General features: G+C 36.0%; 1 protein-coding gene across 1 annotated transcript in view; it reads right to left on the bottom strand.

The window, feature by feature from the left end:
• si:zfos-2326c3.2 (misshapen-like kinase 1) overlaps positions 1–18890 on the bottom strand; it is a 132600-nt gene that overhangs the window by 82013 nt on the left and 31697 nt on the right. Inside the window, exons 3-4 of the mRNA XM_039766279.1 lie at positions 10903–10959; positions 2250–2375 (exon numbers count right to left, since the gene is read on the bottom strand). Of these exons, the coding sequence (XP_039622213.1) occupies positions 2250–2375; positions 10903–10959 (183 nt within the window). The remainder of the gene's footprint in view (positions 1–2249; positions 2376–10902; positions 10960–18890) is intronic.

Here is an 18890-nt window from a genome sequence, read left to right as displayed (position 1 = left end):
GGTCCTACAATGGATAGTACACCTCCCTATCCCTAAGAGAGAAGAGACCTCCCTATCCTCTATTAAAAACTTCTTAATTAATTGTATTGCACTTATCCTTTGTTTATGTATATGTTGCACTGCAGTTATGGAGAACATATTTTTTTACCATTATATGCTGCAATACTGTGCATGGGTGGTATGACAACAAAGCCACTTAACTTAAAATGGTGTGTGGTGCACACATATACACACACATTCGTTCACAAAAGGGCTATGTGCAGAAACGCTGCTGCATAGTAGCGTGAAGGAACTGAGACACCCGTAAACCACACAGAGATTTATCCTTTGAACTGACTAACAGACTTAGAAACACACAATAGCATTTCAGATTAATTAAGATTTTAATTAGGAAAAAATAACATTTAAAAGCCAAATGAGTGTTTTCTTAGGAAACATTTTAGAAAAGAATAAAGAAAGGAAAATATAATGTATAAGTTTTGAGCCATCTTTAAAGGAAAAAGAGAGAAAAAGTCCACTTAGAGTTATATATTGCCCTCTGTACATACATGCATATATCTATCATCTATAATCACTGTGTTATGAATAAAATGTATCACTTTGTTTACTAAAGTAAGAAATTTGGATTATTTGTTAAAATAGTCTAAGATCAAAAAACATGGAAAATGTAAAGTATGTGCATTTGACAATTTAACTTTCAATTTCATTACTCCATTGATGTCCCTGTATGGATATGGAAGAGACTCACATTTGCGGGCAATTATAAACTTCAGGAGTTCATATTTGATTGACATTACACCTAACAAAAACCAATTCATGAAGTAAAAATAACAAATCAATTCTATTACAAGTTTTTTTTAAAAGAACAATTGAGAATATGATACTGTATAACAAAATTAACAAGATACTGAAAATTCCCACATGGTGTGGTATTAGTCCATTATTATGAAAATATTGCATAACTTTCAAACTGTATTGAACAACCCATCCTCCAAAATTAGGTAACTGGTGGAAAAGATTATGGCACCTAACAGGGATAACTGTATTCCCTGTCTAAGAATAAAAAGCATATGAAAGCAATTGCCAGGGAGAATAAGAAAACTAGATTGCATCTAAAAGTGGTTAAGTGAAATTTATTTTTCAAAAACATAACATTCTCAGACCCTTCTAGTCCAAATTAAGACTGTCAGGGGCTGAAGCCTATAATGAAAGCACTGGGCAAAAAGCTGGAAAGAGCCTTGGATAGGGCGCCAGTTGATTCAAATTTACACTGGGTCAATTTAGGCTTACCACCCCAAACAGCATGCTTCTGAGGATATAGGAGAAAAGCAGAATACCCCCAAAAAAACACCACATAGACAAAGTCTGAAAACGCAATTTCCAAATGAACAACAACTGGATGTTGATTCATACCCAGGATGCTGGATCTGTGAGGCAATAAGGCTTATCAATGTTGATAAAAATAGCTCCTACCAAGTGTCCATTATAATTTGCCACAAAGCAAATTAAAGATTATAAGACCAAAACGAGGAATGTTGTTATGATACAGAAATGAATGGCATGGGCCTGCTTTTTCAAATCTCAAGACTATTTCAGATAAAATGTAAAATAGAGTCAGGAAAGTCCAAAAGAAGTTCTGGAGGAAACTGTGTTCAAGTTTTCAAGAGATATTACAAATGGGAGAAGATTTTTTTATCTTCAAGAATGACAATGACCAATAAAAATTTAGCCAAAGGCCAAGCTAAAAAGTGTCAAAATCACAACAGATTGGCTACTCCATTTTTCACCAGCAAAACATTTTGTGTCTATTATTTGTCAGACTCTAGGCAGCTCCATAAAGCTACATTCTCAAAAAAGATGCAGATATATCTGGAGAACAACAAACCAATAATGGAAATGCTTTAAATTTCTTTTAAGTCATATGCTGTTTTTTGTTTCATTACTCTATTTGCCATTCCCCCAACAAAATCATAAAAATGTATTCTTTGTTAATTGGTTGACATGCCTATTCGCAGAACTGAATGTATAAGGCTGAACTGCAAATTCAAGAGCAGTAAAGATTGCTTTCTTAAATATTAACAGAATACTATCCTCTTGTTCTTGCTCACACCACTGAACCGATTATACATATTTAAAAAATGACATCTCACATCTCTATTAGACAACTACAAAATATAACAAGGCTTGCAAGGCTCTGTTGTACTTTCTTTTTATTAGTACTTCGACTTCAGTGACGATTATAGACTTACCCAAAGCTGATGATGCTCATTTGCCAGGCTCTTCTTGACAAATGCACCATAGTAAGTAGCAATGTTTCTGTGATGAGAATACTTCTTTAGCATGTTGATTTCCATTTTGATTTCATCTTCTTCATCCTGTCAGAAAACATGTTACATGCTCATGAAATGCTCATTGCCACTGGCAGTATGCAGTATATTTCAAACAATTTTGGTAGTGACTTTACATAACATCTTTCAACTATGACAACTATTATAAAGTATTATTTAAAAACAATTAAGACTATTAAAAAATGGTAACATGTCAAAACTGAGCATAGCACCAAAATAAGCTGGGGCTTCCTCAACGTGAATGACTCAAAAGACAAACAGAACTCCTGATACTTTTATACTGACATACTACACATACTGCAGGAGAATGTCCATTATGTTTCTAAAGTACAGTACCTTTTAATGAAACACTCGGACATTCACATGCTTTCATACACCATCTTCATTAGTTAAAATTACTTAAGTTAGCTAATTCTTGCTTTATATAGAATCTCGTTTAACATGCAGTAGCTAGTGGAATTAAATATGATTACCTCAACATCCTGAAACAGTAATCGAAGTAAATTAAGCATTGAAAATTGATGCAAACAACTTCTACTGGTGTCACGTTTGACTTGACTTATATATTCTTTGTCAGTATAAAAGCAGAGATGGAACCAACTAATGCAGCATGTACAATCTCTGACTCCCTTCAATTCCAATTTTGGATTAAACAAGTTCAGTAAATAGACAGAAAAAAGGTGCATTGTCAGTACAAAATACAGTGGTGTGAAAAACTATTTGCCCCTTCCTGATTTCTTATTCTTTTGCATGTTTGTCACACAAAATGTTTCTGATCATCAAACACATTTAACCATTAGTCAAATATAACACAAGTAAACACAAAATGCAGTTTTTAAATGATGGTTTTTATTATTTAGGGAGAAAAAAAAATCCAAACCTACATGGCCCTTTGTGAAAAAGTAATTGCCCCCTGAACCCAATAACTGGTTGGGCCACCCTTAGCAGCAATAACTGCAATCAAGCATTTGCGATAACTTGCAATGAGTCTTTTACAGCGCTCTGGAGGAATTTTGGCCCACTCATCTTTGCAGAATTTTTGTAATTCAGCTTTTTTTGAGGGTTTTCTAGCATGAACTGCCTTTTTAAGGTCATGCCATAGCATCTCAATTGGATTCAGGTCAGGACTTTGACTAGACCACTCCAAAGTCTTCATTTTGTTTTTCTTCAGCCATTCAAAGGTGGATTTGCTGGTGTGTTTTGGGTCATTGTCCAGTTGCAGCACTAAAGATCGCTTCAGCTTGAGTTGACGAACAGATGGCCGGACATTCTCCTTCAGGATTTTTTGGTAGACAGTGGAATTCATGGTTCCATCTATCACAGCAAGCCTTCCAGGTCCTGAAGCAGCAGAACAACCCCAGACCATCACACTACCACCACCATATTTTACTGTTGGTATGATGTTCTTTTTTTGAAATGCTGTGTTCCTTTTACGGCAGATGTAACGGACATTTGCCTTCCAAAAAGTTCAACATTTGTCTCATCAGTCCACAAGGTATTTTCCCAAAAGTCTTGGCAATCATTGAGATGTTTCTTAGCAAAATTGAGACGAGCCCTAATGTTCTTTTTGCTTAACAGTGGTTTGCGTCTTGGAAATCTGCCATGCAGGCCGTTTTTGCCCAGTCTTTTTCTTATGGTGGAGTCGTGAACACTGACCTTAATTGAGGCAAGTGATGCCTGCAGTTCTTTAGACGTTGTCCTGGGGTCTTTGTGACCTCTTGGATGAGTCGTCTGCGCTCTTGGGGTAATTTTGGTCGGCCGGCCACTCCTGGGAAGGTTCACCACTGTTCCATGTTTTTGCCATTTGTGGATAATGGCTCTCACTGTGGTTCGCTGGAGTCCCAAAGCTTTAGAAATGGCTTTATAACCTTTACCAGACTGATAGATCTCAATTACTTCAGTTCTCATTTGTTCCTGAATTTCTTTGGATCTTGGCATGATGTCTAGCTTTTGAGGTGCTTTTGGTCTACTTCTCTGTGTCAGGCAGCTCCTATTTAAGTGATTTCTTGATTGAAACAGGTGTGGCAGTAATCAGGCCTGGGGGTGGCTACGGAAATTGAACTCAGGTGTGATACACCACAGTTAGGTTATTTTTAACAAGGGGCAATTACTTTTTCACATAGGGCCATGTAGGTTTGGATTTTTTTTCTCCCTAAATAATAAAAACCATCATTTAAAAACTGCATTTTGTGTTTACTTGTGTTATATTTGACTAATGGTTAAATGTGTTTGATGATCAGAAACATTTTGTGTGACAAACATGCAAAAGAATAAGAAATCAGGAAGGGGGCAAATAGTTTTTCACACCACTGTAGATGTATACTGGACAGAGTAATCAGATTTTTAAGGTAATCTGGTTAGAGTCTATGATTGTTCTATATTTTCAATAAACAGATGTAAAAACTTAAGCAACCACAAAGTTTCATTAAATGCAGTGATTTTAAATATTGAAACCAATCAAGGAATGAATGTATAGGAAATAATAAAATAAAACAACAAAGAAAGCATGGAATCATTTTTGGAACACATTTATCATTAAAAAAGGAGGCCTGATGACGTCCCGTAGAGGTCTGTATTAACAGTAGCCGATCTTCTAAGAATAACTTCAAAAAGAACATAGTTCTAATTTTTTTGTATCAGAACAATTTAAAAATTGCATTTAGAGATAATAATTACAAGAAGATGATAAGACCTTTTTAAACACAATCTTGGTATTACAGTGGAAAATATTAAGTAATATACATTTTTTTTAGTGTTTTCACAGTATATTATTATACCTGCTATATTATTCCTAATTTTTGAATAAGCTGTGTTGTATTAATATGTTTTGTTTCCAAATAAAATTATTTATATTACATCATTAATTTATCATTTTGTTTCCGTGTCAAATTCAACATTGTCTTTCCTTGATCCTTCTTTCTCCTAAATTTAATTCTGTGAAGTTAAAGTTATATTGCCTGATTTAAATCCCTTACTTTCTTATGTTCTTCAGATTTGTTGAAAAGTTGTGCCCAAAACACCCCTATCTTCTATAATGCTGCTCTACCTATTGGTGGCAAACCTAGCTCTTTTCTACCCTGGGCAAATGAATGCATCATGACTCTTGGTTACATTCACAAGAGCTCTATGCTCTAAACCAAGAATTCCCAAACTTTTTTCGGCAGCAGACCTCTTTACCAAAAACTTTTAAAACCATTGACCCGCTAGACCCGCTTAATATGTAAAGCACTTTGAGCTACTGTTTGTATGAAAATGTGCTATATAAATAAATGTTGTTGTTGTTGTAGTCACATGCAACGGTTTTTCATGTCCGCACCTGCTTTAATACGTTCGATAAGACAATGCACAGACATGTTTGTGCTACGTGTATTTTCATGCATTCTTACGTGTGATTCTTTTAATGACACATTTTACCTTTTCGTTCGCAAGTTTGGTATGTAATGTGTTTTTATCAAAAAAGTGTTGTTTTGAATTTCTTTACTTCTTAATTAGGTACCTATTGGAATCATAAATATTTTGAAGTAATTCAAAAGTATATTTATGCTGTTGTCGACCCCTAAATCTTTTTATTTAAACTATCGACCCCTAGAAAGTTCAAATCGACCCCAAGGGGGTCCATATCAACCACTTTGGGAACTCTTGATCTAAACCTTCCAATTAGTGATCAAAGTTTTCTGTCCTTCCTTCACCCTTCTCTGCAACTAGTTCAGTCTATAAAGCAAATGATATTCCAAAGTGCTCTTCATTCTCTTCCAACCGCCTCTATAACTTTTTATGCGACTATCTCCATACTTAAAGCCAGTGGCATCCATATACTGTACGTGCCTTTACATAAGATGTAAACTAGACCTTTACCTTTACTGTTAATCTCACAGCATGACCTCCTCAACCTTATTATCTGGAACTCCATGTTATACTTAACAACATCTCTGCATCCTCTAAAAACACAAACCATTATCATGTTCGGTTTAAATTTGAACATTGCTTATACTGTAGTTCTCAAAAATGTTTGTGCCTTAAATGTCTCTCATACACTACTTCTTATGTTTAAAGATTGTCCTCAAATTCCTGCCTTTTGGTCTACTGTCTCTGATTGTCTCCCTTCTATTCGCTCTCTCTGTTAACACTGCATTTTTGCCTCATACATTACATTTCCTGGAGCTTTATGCTTTTGACATCTTCTTTATCCAGCAGAACCTATATTGTCAGGGTTCAATTTCTGCTAAATTAGTTTGTTAATTCTGGAAATCTCCCGATTCTCTCTAGATCAAAGAATTGTCTTGCTCCAATCCTGAAAGATGGCAATCTGCTGTGCAATTGGTTGGAGGATGGTTGGCCAATGTTTGCCTTCATATTTCCAGTCTTAATTTGTTCCTTTTGTTGTGTCTCTTACTTGCTTTTGGGCTTGTAATGCATGTGTTATATCTCTAGGTCTGTATGAACCTTAATGAATTTAGATGCTCTCAGTACCTCTTTGGATGAGTTTGTTTCACAACTTATCTTGCTTGTTAATTTTAATTTTCGACTTACATCCATTTTCAATGATCTTGTTTTCTTGTTTAACTTCAAGAAAAAATTGATCATATAAAAATCTTGTTTGGAGGTCAAAGTAATGGAAAATTCGTAATTGATATATGCATAATTTGCTCATTAAATGTCAGTGACTGCTGTGCAGAATCTTTCACTCTCAGAGACTAAGACATAGTATTGCTTTCTTCTTTGCATATATTAATGTTTCTCAAAGTTGTATGATCTGACCTCACTTTATGTTTCAATCTACATGATTTTCCTATTAGTGGCATGCGACAGAGTGCTTGTTTAGTAGCTATCAAATCTGTGCACAATATAATTAAATATTAGATGTGCAGGAAGCCCACCTGGCATTGTGCAAATATATAAGCCCCAGCCAGGTAGACCCATCTGGAAGAGATTTATTTGTTTAATTTGTTACATCCGGTGTCAAGATACAATGAACTACAGTAATTTAAACAACAAACATAAATGAGATTAGGGAAATGTTTGTAAGCATGTAGGCAAGCACTACAGGCTTGACTATCTGGGTTCTAGCATTTAATTCAATGTAAACACATATACACTGTATATACAATATCAGCTGTTTGTCAATATATTACCACAGTTCACTTCAACTCCCTGCTCAAATCAAGACAGACATAAAAAGTAAACCACAAACAAGGGAAAGGATAGCTATAGGTACTTGAGACCCAATTCTGGTCTTTCGAGAAAAAATAGTAGTGTGCCAGAGTAGACACACACAGGAAGGACACTGGATACTCTAGACAACCATGTTCAGCCCAGTTTGGTCAGAGAAAAGAGGCCTAGTCATTTGACTCTCAAAGGAATGTAAAAGAGGATTGGGAATGCTAGAAATGCAGTTTGTCTCTGTTGATGCTAAGGATGGAACATGAAGTAAGAAACTGACCCCCACAACTGAGTAGTTATATAAGTTACATGTATATAACAGGGTTAAATAAGGTGATGAAACAAATGAGAGGGCAGTTCACCTATGGTGTCAGCCATGGACAGAATTTTGCCTGAAATGCTGATCCTGGGGACACCCTACTCTTTTAACTAGGAAATACAGTTTGTATTTAACTGGCCCACAAGGTATTTTGTTATTTTATAAAAGAGCTCAGTCTGTTTCTGTTTTCTATAGAGGTGTATCTGCTGCAGAATAATATAAACCAGCACAGAAAATATATGAAACATGTGGCATTCATTGGTTATCCACTAGCATCTATACACAGTCAAATTAAAACAGCAAGCTTCTGAAATGAAACTTGGCTAAAAGCCCTGCACCCAATAACATGTTATTTGCTTCGCTACCCAAGCTTCCAAACATGTGGAAGTCACTCAAGTCATCTCTTACATTAGTAAATACTTCTCCCACTTAATAAAATGAAGACAGGAGGAACACAGGTGTTATTCAGGTTGACTGTAAAAAAAAAAAAAAACAGAAACACATTCCCTTCCCAGAATTATGTATTGTCTTAGAGGTAAAAGGCCTCTAAATCTAAACAGTGGGAGCATGAAAACATAAGGCCTGCATTCATTTTTTCACAAAATTGACCAATGACGTCACACGTGATGAAGACCATGGAGCGGCTGCTGCTTTACCACCTGAGGCCACAGGTCCGTCACGCCCTCAACCCTCTGCAGTTTGCATACCAGGAGAAGGTGGGAGCGGAGGTGCCATCATCTATTTGCTACACCGATCCCTCTCCCACTTGGACAGAGGCAGTGGTGCTGTAAGAATTATGTTTCTGGACTTCTCTAGCACCTTCAACACCATCCAACCTCTGCTCCTTAGGGATAAGCTGACATAGATGGGAGTAGATTCACACCTGGTGGCATGGATCGTGGACTATCTTACAGACAGACCTCAGTATGTGCGTCTAGGGAACTACAGGTCTGACATTGTCCTCAGCAACACAGGAGCACCGCAGGGGACTGTACTTTCTCCGGTCCTGTTCAGCCTATATACATCGGACTTCCAATACAACTCGGAGTCCTGCCATGTGCAAAAGTTCGCTGACGACACTGCTATCATGGGCTGCATCAAGAGTGGGCAGGAGGAGGAGTATAGGAACCTAATCAAGGACTTTGTTAAATAGTGTGACTCAAACCACTTACATCTGAACACCAGAAAAACCAAGGAGCTGGTGGTGGATTTTAGGAGGCCCAGACCCCTCCTGGACCCCGTGATCATCAGAGGTGACTGTGTGCAGAGGGTACAGACCTATAAATACCTGGTAGTGCAGCTGGATGATAAATTGGACTGGACTGCCAATAATGATGCTCTTTGCAAGAGAGGACAGAGCCGACTATACTTCCTTAGAAGACTGGCATCCTTTAACATCTTCAAAAAGATGCTTCACATGTTCAATCAAACGGTTTTGGCGAGCACCCTATTTTACGTGGTGGTGTAATGGGGAGGCAGCATAAAGAAGAAGGACGCCTCACACCTGGACAAACTGGTGAAGAAGGCAGGCTCTATTGTAGTCATGGAGCTGAACAGGTTGACATCCATGTCAGAATAAACGGGCGCTGAGCAGGCTCCTGTCAATCATGGAGAATCCACTGCATCCACTGAACAGTGTCATCACCAGACAGAAGAGCAGCTTCAACGAAAGACTGCTGTCACTGTCCTGCTCCACTGATAGACTGATCGTTCCTCCCCAACACTATGCGACTCTTCAATTCCACCAAGGGGTGTAAATGTTAACATTATACAAAGTTATTGCATTTTTATCGCTCTTTAATTTAATATTGTTTTTTTATCAGTATGCTGCTGCTGGAGTATCTATTTGATAAAAATATCCGAAGAGCAAAAAAAGTCAGATTTCAGTCTCTTGCAGGTCAACATAGCTATTAAATAGGCTTACTAAATAAGGTCATGAAATTTTTGTACTAGTGGTGAAAAAACAAAGATTTGTACAACGATTAACTTTATCACCGTGAAAAACTATTGTCGAATTAAGTACTCCACGATGGTGCAATCACTGAAGGTTGCTATGTAAAACAAATAATAATTTTAGTAAGATTGGGTTATTTACAATTTATTTGGAACCCGCACCTGTAATGAACATGTAAGTTAGTTATAAGGCACCAATTGTAGAGAAGTTCTTGACACATATCTCAACAGATGACTGGTCTGGCTTTAAAGTGCTATGATTAGTACTTGTGTATATTTTAGGATACTAAGCTTTACTGAAGGTGAAGTTAATCAGTGAAGAGGAAATAGTTAATTACTTTTTATCTCTTCTTCAGAGTTGTCATAGTACTTCAAATTTAAACATCACATTCAAACCATGGTTGTCTGCATTTATAATCCTTCCTCAAATATCACACCAGAGGCAAGATATAAAAAGATTTGAATCTGCCAGTGTTACATGTTTATGTAACCAGGCTGGTTAATATTGTATGCTAAAATTTACACAGTACTAGGAGAGAAGTCTGTGGAGATTTGTACAGGTTACACCTTAGCCATTTGTCAGGTGGCGGTATGGTTATTCAACACTCAAGTGCTCAAAGTTAGGGCTGAGTTTGAGGTATTCAATAGTATAAGAACACTTTGTAAAATAATATGCTGCCATGGCAGGAATATGTTTGACAAGCACAGTACATAAATGACTGCTTTGGACAAATGCACATCTCCACTGTTTTAAACTTGTTTAGAGAAAGGAAATCAAAGTATTTAGCATTACTCATTAATTTCATTCAGCAAATTTCAAACTTACAAAGAAAATGAAAAATTGAATTACATTCATATAAATAGGTAGCAGGTGGACGACAAAAAAGAGATAGGAAGAGATTTAAAAAATCATGTGAGGAACAGAACCAAAGCAACAAGAAAGTGAGAATTAGGATTTTAATTTAGAATTTAGAGAAACTGATGCAGGGGATACAGTAAAAACTGAGAAGAGCATATAAGCAGCACTTGAAAAAAGAACCTAATAAGATATACTGTAGTACATGAAGGAAGTGAAAAAGACACAAAAGGGAAATAGAGACAGGAACATAAAGAAAAACCCACCTCGGTGACTTCCATCACCTTAATTGCTGCCAGCTGACCTGTCTTAACATGTCGTCCCTGTGAAGACAAAAAAAAGATCATGTCAGTACGTATGTAAAAAACACCGAGAGTCAAAGAGCCCATGAAACTTTAACTTCATTGACATAATTAATAGCTTAGCATTATAAAAAAGATCACTATTAAAGGAACCATTTGCAGGGCCATGAAAGAGTGGTTGGCATCCAAAACTATTATTTAACAATATTTAAGACAAATTACATGGGGTTTGCACTTTGTGAGCATACGATTGGATAACTTGACATGTTGATTATGTGACATGAGCAACTTGAGATTTCTTTCACTGGTGTTTTTCATATTGTTTGCTGTTGTCTAGTGTTGGTGGCTATAGGGTCTTTTTCTGTCAGAAACTTTATTATGGCCTTTCACCACAAGATTAAAATTTTCCTTTAATGGAGATATGGAAGTTTCTCAACTATCTGCTCCAAGATCCAGAAGTAAATTCAATGAATTTATATGTAAGAAATTTTGAAACAAGTGTCCCAAAAGTGTTGCATAAAAAGATGCCAATGTCCTCTGCTGAATAAAGAAAGATTAATTTTCCTAGAAACCTCATTATAAAATGGAACCTACCCAAACAGCGTGATGAAATCTAAAATATTTAGATAAAGTATCTTGTAGATATAAGTAGAAACAATCACACCAATAATGACAGTTTGTATTCCGTATTTAACTATTTCTGTCATACTTCAGAAATTGTACTTCTGTTGCTAATGTTAATAAAGTTATTGACTGATCTTTTGATCCCACTTCCTCTAGCATTGGATGAGATATTGGGACAGCTTAGCTATTAGCTAAAGTAGCACGCCTGACGGACTGACTGGTCTCTTCTCACTTGTGATATTCCTTATGTTCTAATTGCTGATATTTCCATTTTTGAAATGTAACTTTTTAATGGCTTACAATTTTCTTTCTTTCCTTTCTGGCGGCTCTGTGAGAAAATGTACGAGATGAACAAATAAAAAGTCTCAGTCAAATAAATGAAAACCCCAGGTCGTGACAATCATTGATATGTTGAAAGGTTTGGGGGCTGAATACATTATCAAATATCTCCGTTATTAAGTATCTTTTTGTTTTCAAAACACAGCAGCATGAGAAGCTATGCAGTGAAAAACAGCCCGACACACACCTTAACTGGAGATTATGGCCTGCACTAACAAACTTGTCCATGATGAATGAAAAATGACATGTGGAAAGCTAAATTTCAAATTTCAAATACCGCATGAGAATATATATTCGAAATTGCAAAGTTATTAATAAATTCAACATAAGAAAATTTAAAACAACATTTTTTTATAACAACATAGGAAAACCCATACTATTTGGATACATGGAGAAATTGAACAAAAATGCTTTCAAGATATGAACCAAAAATAACTACTTTATAGAAAAGTTTGTGATTTAGGTACCTGATGCAGAATACCATCAGCACCAGCTCAGCAAGTTATTGACAATGAGACAATTTCCCTGTTAGATAACAAAATAAGCTTTAAAGAGTATATTGTTTACACTCATTTGTAAAATTTCATGTTATGTGGAAGGATGGCCATTTAAGGACCATTGCTTTTCCGACGGATTATCTTCTCACCCAGCCATATATAAATTTGTAATGTTATTTACTGTCGATCTTCACCCCAGCATCTGCTAAAAGGGTCCTCTCGTTTCCTGGAAACCCGGGACTACTAAAGGTGTATACGCTTTTTTAGCTATTCTAGTTAAGAACACAGTCTTTCAGTTTGGTGAGGCAACTGTAAAATGAAAGGTTCTGTAATCACCTGTGAAAGTCTTTGGGATTTTTCTACAAGTTCACATTATTACTGTCAGCACTACAAAGCCAATTTAAAAGAAGCAAGGTTACTTTAAAGACTGGAACATTGCCCTTCAAAACAACGGGATTGTACGTGAAATAGTGATGTAAAAATCAAATTGGCACAAAACGTCTGTAAGAATTGGTTAAAAAAAAAAAAAAAGAGACAGAATCTGGTCACAGGATGCAAAATCAAAAATCTGAACAAACTGAAATAATTTTTGCTTCCAACCTTGTATGCCTCATTTGACTGTATCTGTTCATACATATGAGCTTCATGAAGGCCCAGACCTTTAATGCCCAAGCGTTGCCTAGTAGAGAAGGAATGTGAAAAGAATGGGGATGAAGGGTGGGTTAAAAAACAGATACAGCAATCTCAAAGTACCGGTATTTACAGTAGTACTAGGGTGTCGTACCGTGTTAGCCATTATGAATGTAGTGAAAAGTCAAGCAAAATGACACCTTTATTGGCTAACTAAAAAGATTACAATATGCAAACTTTCGAGGCAACTCAGGCCCCTTCTTCAGGCAAGATGTAATAATAATAATAATGATTACATCTTGCCTGAAGGAAGGAGCCTGAGTTGCCTTGAAAGCTTGCATATTGTAATCTTTTTAGTTAGCCAATTAAAAAGTGTCATTTTGCTTGACTTTTCACTAAAGTAATTACAGGATATTTATTATCTAGCCAAATCCTCACCTTTGTCTTATTTTGTTCATGATCCATTTTAGGATTTTTTTTTGTGGAAAATTAACAAAATATGAATATAATGCTCAGATCACTATTATATGAACATGATAACTTTGTGGTGCTCAAGATATGCATACAAAATATTATAATAAATAAAAATAACCTTCATGTTGTCTTTTTTCAAGCCTTGCTATAGGCGTAATAGTATAGTGTTCAAGTGCTGAAAAATGCATGGTACATATAATAGCTAATTTGTTAAAGTTTATTATGTTGTGCTCATGTTCATTTACATCTTCTCTGTAACTTGCAATGTACTCATTTTATAGTATTAAAAAAGAAGTATCACAGACATGTCCCAATTTAGCGCTGTAACATCTAAAGATATCTCTTAGACTCCATCAGACAGCATCAGTAAAGTGGTGGCTTCTTTTTGATCAAATTAAGCTGTTGCTTCTTGGCAAACTAACAAAATATCTTGATATGTTAGCAGTAAAAAATCCATGTGCTGCACAGGCATTTCACTGATGACTGTAAACTTAAGATAAAGCTCCTTGTAAAAGCTGATCTTTGTAAAAAGCCATTTTGTAAAATAAACAGACTTGCATGAACATGGTAGAAAAATCAAGTTAAAGTCAGCTTTGTTCTGAATGAACAGCAGGAAACAGAGCATATGTGGCACACTGAGCCTTTCACAAACTGTCCCTGTAATAATAACATTTTTTTTTGCATGCAAATAGAGGTGACCTGATTCCATTATTTCCTTCCTCTGCCACAGCACAGCTAAACACGAGGTCACATGCTGTACAATCTATGCAATAAACTACAGCAGCTGTCAAAATGCTCTACTACAGGAGTCCAGCTGATAACTGCATATGTGGTAACAGTCACTTGTTTATTTTACCATATAGTTCAAAATATAATTCATCCCCCCACTACTACAACACAGCTAAACTTCAGATCACATGCTGTACAAGGTATACAATAAACCTATGCAGCTGTCAAAATGCTCCAAGCTGATAACTGAAAATGTAGTAATTGTCACTTCAATTTTATTTATCTGTTTCTCACAGTTCGATAGCTCAAAATGTACTTTTTCATTTCTTGTTCACTTTAATTTAAGAAAACATGCATACTCTTTTACCTTCAGTCTTATTTCCAGTCCTACAAATGTGATCAGAGTTTATTGACAATGTTTGTGTATTTTCCATAACACAGCATTAGTCCCTAAACCATCATAAAATTGTCATTTCGAGTTATCCACCTACAAAATGCTGAAACCTTTTTCATAACTGCACTTAATAACACTAAGCCTGTCAAGTCATTTGCATGTGTGAGACTGTAATATTTTTCTTCAACATACCTTTTTTATTGGTTCTAGCCAGTAATTATGTACTGACTGGCAAAATGACCTCTATCCCCCTAGCAGAAGGAAATCCCTAAAACACAGAAACATCTCTGGAAATTCTCCCTCCCTGAATAAAGTTTAAAGGTTAGCACTTCCTTCCACTGCTAACCACCGGCTGAATAAGTAAGCCAGTTGATTTTCCTCTGCATGATAATGGTAAAGTTCATATTTTAATTGTAAGGTTTAGAAAACACAGTAAGTTCAACTCTCAGTTTAAAACCTGGGGAGCCACAGAGAGTTGTGCACTGGTCCAATCCTTTGAACTAGGTGTCAGGAACTGGACTCAAGAGGCATTTTTTCTGAAACTGACCCATGTTACACAAGCTTGTCATTTTCTCATATTTAAGAAGCAATTTGAGTATAGCAGGCTCTTAGAAAAGAGAGTAACCCCTTTCACAGCAGAGGGCAAAGAACAGTAAAAATAAATCATTCTCATCTAAAACACAGCTAGCATTAGGATATGAGGTTTGTTATAAAATTCATGAGACCGACTAAAAGTGTGGCATAGCGGTTAAGGCTTTGGACATCAAAACCTGTCATTGCAAGTCCTGCTACTGTCATTGTGTTTCCACATTCTAGTCACTTCTTCTACCTGTGTAACATATGGGAAAAACAAAAGAAATGCAAAGAATTGTATCTGTCAAATGTAAAAACAAAAGAAATGTAAACAACTATCTCTCAAATGTTGCAAGTCATCTTGGGTAAAAGCGTCAGTCAAGAAATAATACATGAATGCTCATGACTGAAAACATCCAAATAGCAGTAACTGATACATTAATGGACTTTACAGAAGTCAGTTTTATAAGAATGCTGCCAAGAGGGACGGACTTACGTGTATTAATACACTAAAATACAATTTATGTTTCAACACAGACGTCTTACAGGGGTTAATCCATCTTCTGTAAATGACAGAAAATTACCACTTTTTCTCAATCAATTTACACCAGTATCTTTCTTTCTGCTGAAGTGGAGAATTGGGAGAGGTAAGGGTTACTAGCTACCTGTGTATTAGGAAATATAAGTGAATTAACAGTTTATGCAATGCAAAAAACAGAAGTGCATGAGCTGTTGGTGAAATTGCAAGACCTATTCTCAAGAAGAATGAGTGATCCTAAGAAAGGCAAAGTGTGCATAGTGTTGAGAGATGTATTAAATCATCCCAAACACCCTTGCAAACCCTCAATGAAATCTATGTCTAGGTAATATGCTAGACTGCATAAAATAATAACAGGAAAAGGTCTAATTATGTTTTGAAAATACAAGCATGGCTGAAGGAAATGGCCTTTTCTCTTTCTTCCCTTGAATTTCCTGAATTCCAAGGAAGTGCAGCCTGCTGCTGGGTATGCTCTGAATGTTTCCAACCTTTGCAACATGTCAGGGGTTTAATTCATTTTTCATATTTTGTAAAAGCACCTTTAATCCAAGGAGATTCATCCTAATATATAAATTAGTCAGCCCTACATTATACAGTACATATATATGCCTGTGACAGACAGCTGTTCAGTTATGGGCTGGTTTCTGCTTTTCATTCATTGTTGCCATGTTAGTTTCCAACTAATGGTCACCATGAAGTAAAAAGCTAGCACTGAAAACAAATTCTATCCATTAGTATTAACATCCATCCATCCATCCATTATCCAACCCACTATATCCTAACTACAGGGTCACGGGGGTCTGCTGGAGCCAATCCCAGCCAACACAGGGTGCAAGGCAGGAAACAAACCCCAGGCAGGGCGCCAGCCCACCACAGTAGTATTAATATGGATTAGAAAATACAATAAATGCTTTTATAGTTCCTACATTTATCTTTTCTGGAATACTATAAAAATAATTCAAATAAACCAGATAATTAAGTAGAGTTAGATCACTGTCAAAAGCCAGTGTGTGCACAACATATAATGTAATTAGTGCACATACCTAACATATACTGAAAACATGTATACCTGATTTGTACATGCACTAGACATGCTGCAAAGGTGTAGGCCTATCATTAGTTTTAAATGTGAAATGTAGGAACCGACATAAAATATCAAAATCAATACTGATATAAAGAGGATAGATTAAATGCCTTGCTTTCTTGCAGTATTGTATTGTTTAGCCATTTATTAATTGGAGCATATTAATGCTAGGAGACAGGCATGCTCCACTAGTTCACAAAGGAGTACTGTGACTGTAACCCTAGCCCTGCTCTGTCCAGTAGCAAATTCTTACTTAACACAATTTTTTTGCCACAAATATCAAGAACACTATCTAAATTCAGATAGAAATTTGCAATATGTGTTATACACATGCAGACTGCTTATGCATTTAAAATGTATCTTGAGGGCTGACAAACAGGATCAATCCTTTTGCAATATGATTTGAGAGCATGAAGACTTTTGGCAGTAACCCTAACTTCATAACCCTATCCCATTAGCTAAGAAGAAAGTGGATGAATAAGGATAAGATGAAAATATATCACTGTTATTAATAAAGTAACTTTCACTGTGCCATACAATGTTAATATACAGTAGAATGCAAACATTCTGTAAAAATTTTAAAATTCAAATATAATTTTTTATTGACTGTTGGAACTGGGAAAATAAAAACAATCTCAATGTTCTGTGACAGCACTTACGAAAGCATAATATAATAGAACTAGCCAACCAGCGGCGTACCATACGCCGCATAATCAGGCCGGTTTTTAATGATTTTTAAGCACAGGGAGAAAATTAACATTTGAAATATCGGTAATGTAATAAATCAGCAAGAAAAGCAACATTATAACAATGCATGGAACGAACCAACACAGTAAAACAGTTTGCTATGATGCACGCGGTTGTGCGTTGTAACCGAAAACTCGGTTTTTTAAAGGCTGCTTACTTCATTGTGTTTTAAACTCAGTTGTAAAGAATTGTTTTGAGGATCCCATGGGATTCCCCTCGCAAACCGTTTAACACGCTGCATATGGCGATTCACCTCCGCGAGAAACATGCCTCTATGAACAGTCAACGTGGCTCAGAGGTGCCAGGAGTTGGTGGGCGTGGCTCCTTCTGCGTGCACCATAAATGTCTTACTTGTCGGCGGCTCAGTGAGTCCACGCCCCTTCCGGCGTGCTTTCCATGGTTGTCTTGCCTTAGTGAATTATATATATAGATGATTGGCTTCATGTTTATAGCCTGCTAAGGTTTAAAATAGGGATGCGCAGATACTGTTCTTCGGTACTCGTATCAGTCTGAATCCTCACTCCTAGGTACTTGTACTTGGCATCAACTCCATCTTTTGGTTTTTTAACAAGTACTAGATTAGAAGGGCAGCAATAGAAGGTATATACAGTCACTACATAAAAAACAAAAAGTTGTAAAACTGTAAGATGCTTGGAAGTAATCAGTAAGTCACTGGAATCTTCTTCACAACCAAGTTGGAAAAGTATGTAATAGTGGAAAAACTTAAGACAGAAGAAAAGAGGTCAGCAGTTGTGAAAAACAAATCCTATTAAACACATCACACTGCATACAAGTCAGATTTCTTTGTATTCATGCAGGTTTACAAATAAATTTAAAATTGGAATATATATGTGTGTCTGTGTATGTATATATGCACTGATTTACTGCATCTATGAATTTTGCATGTCACCCTTGGAAAGTCCAAACCCTTATATAAAATTTACTTGCACCACCTTTAATTCTTTAATTCCTTCAAAATAAGCCTTAAATGCAAACAAAGTTGCGTTTGCTTCTTGGTCAATTTTCAAAAAAAAAAAAAAATACAAAGCAATCAACACTGCATAATTTATGTGATGGCCAAATTACAAGTGGAGGTTCCTTTTTTACATAAGTTATCATTAACAATAGAAACCTCTGAAAACTCTTTACTTCAAGTTTAAGCCTTTTGGAAATTTTGAGTGGTTAGCTTGGTACGTCATTAGTAATTAAAAAATGATAAGAAAGAATAACTAAAGACCATCACAGTGACTCCTTCAGTACTTTCAAATATTTTTGTTTAAAAAGCACATAAAAACTCACAGTATCTCAATTTATATATAAGAG

The sequence above is a fragment of the Polypterus senegalus genome, chromosome 10 (genome assembly GCF_016835505.1).
Source record: "Polypterus senegalus isolate Bchr_013 chromosome 10, ASM1683550v1, whole genome shotgun sequence".
Lineage (NCBI taxonomy): Eukaryota > Metazoa > Chordata > Cladistia > Polypteriformes > Polypteridae > Polypterus > Polypterus senegalus.
Note: the sequence above shows the minus strand (reverse complement) of the source record. Positions and strands in the feature narration are given on the sequence as shown.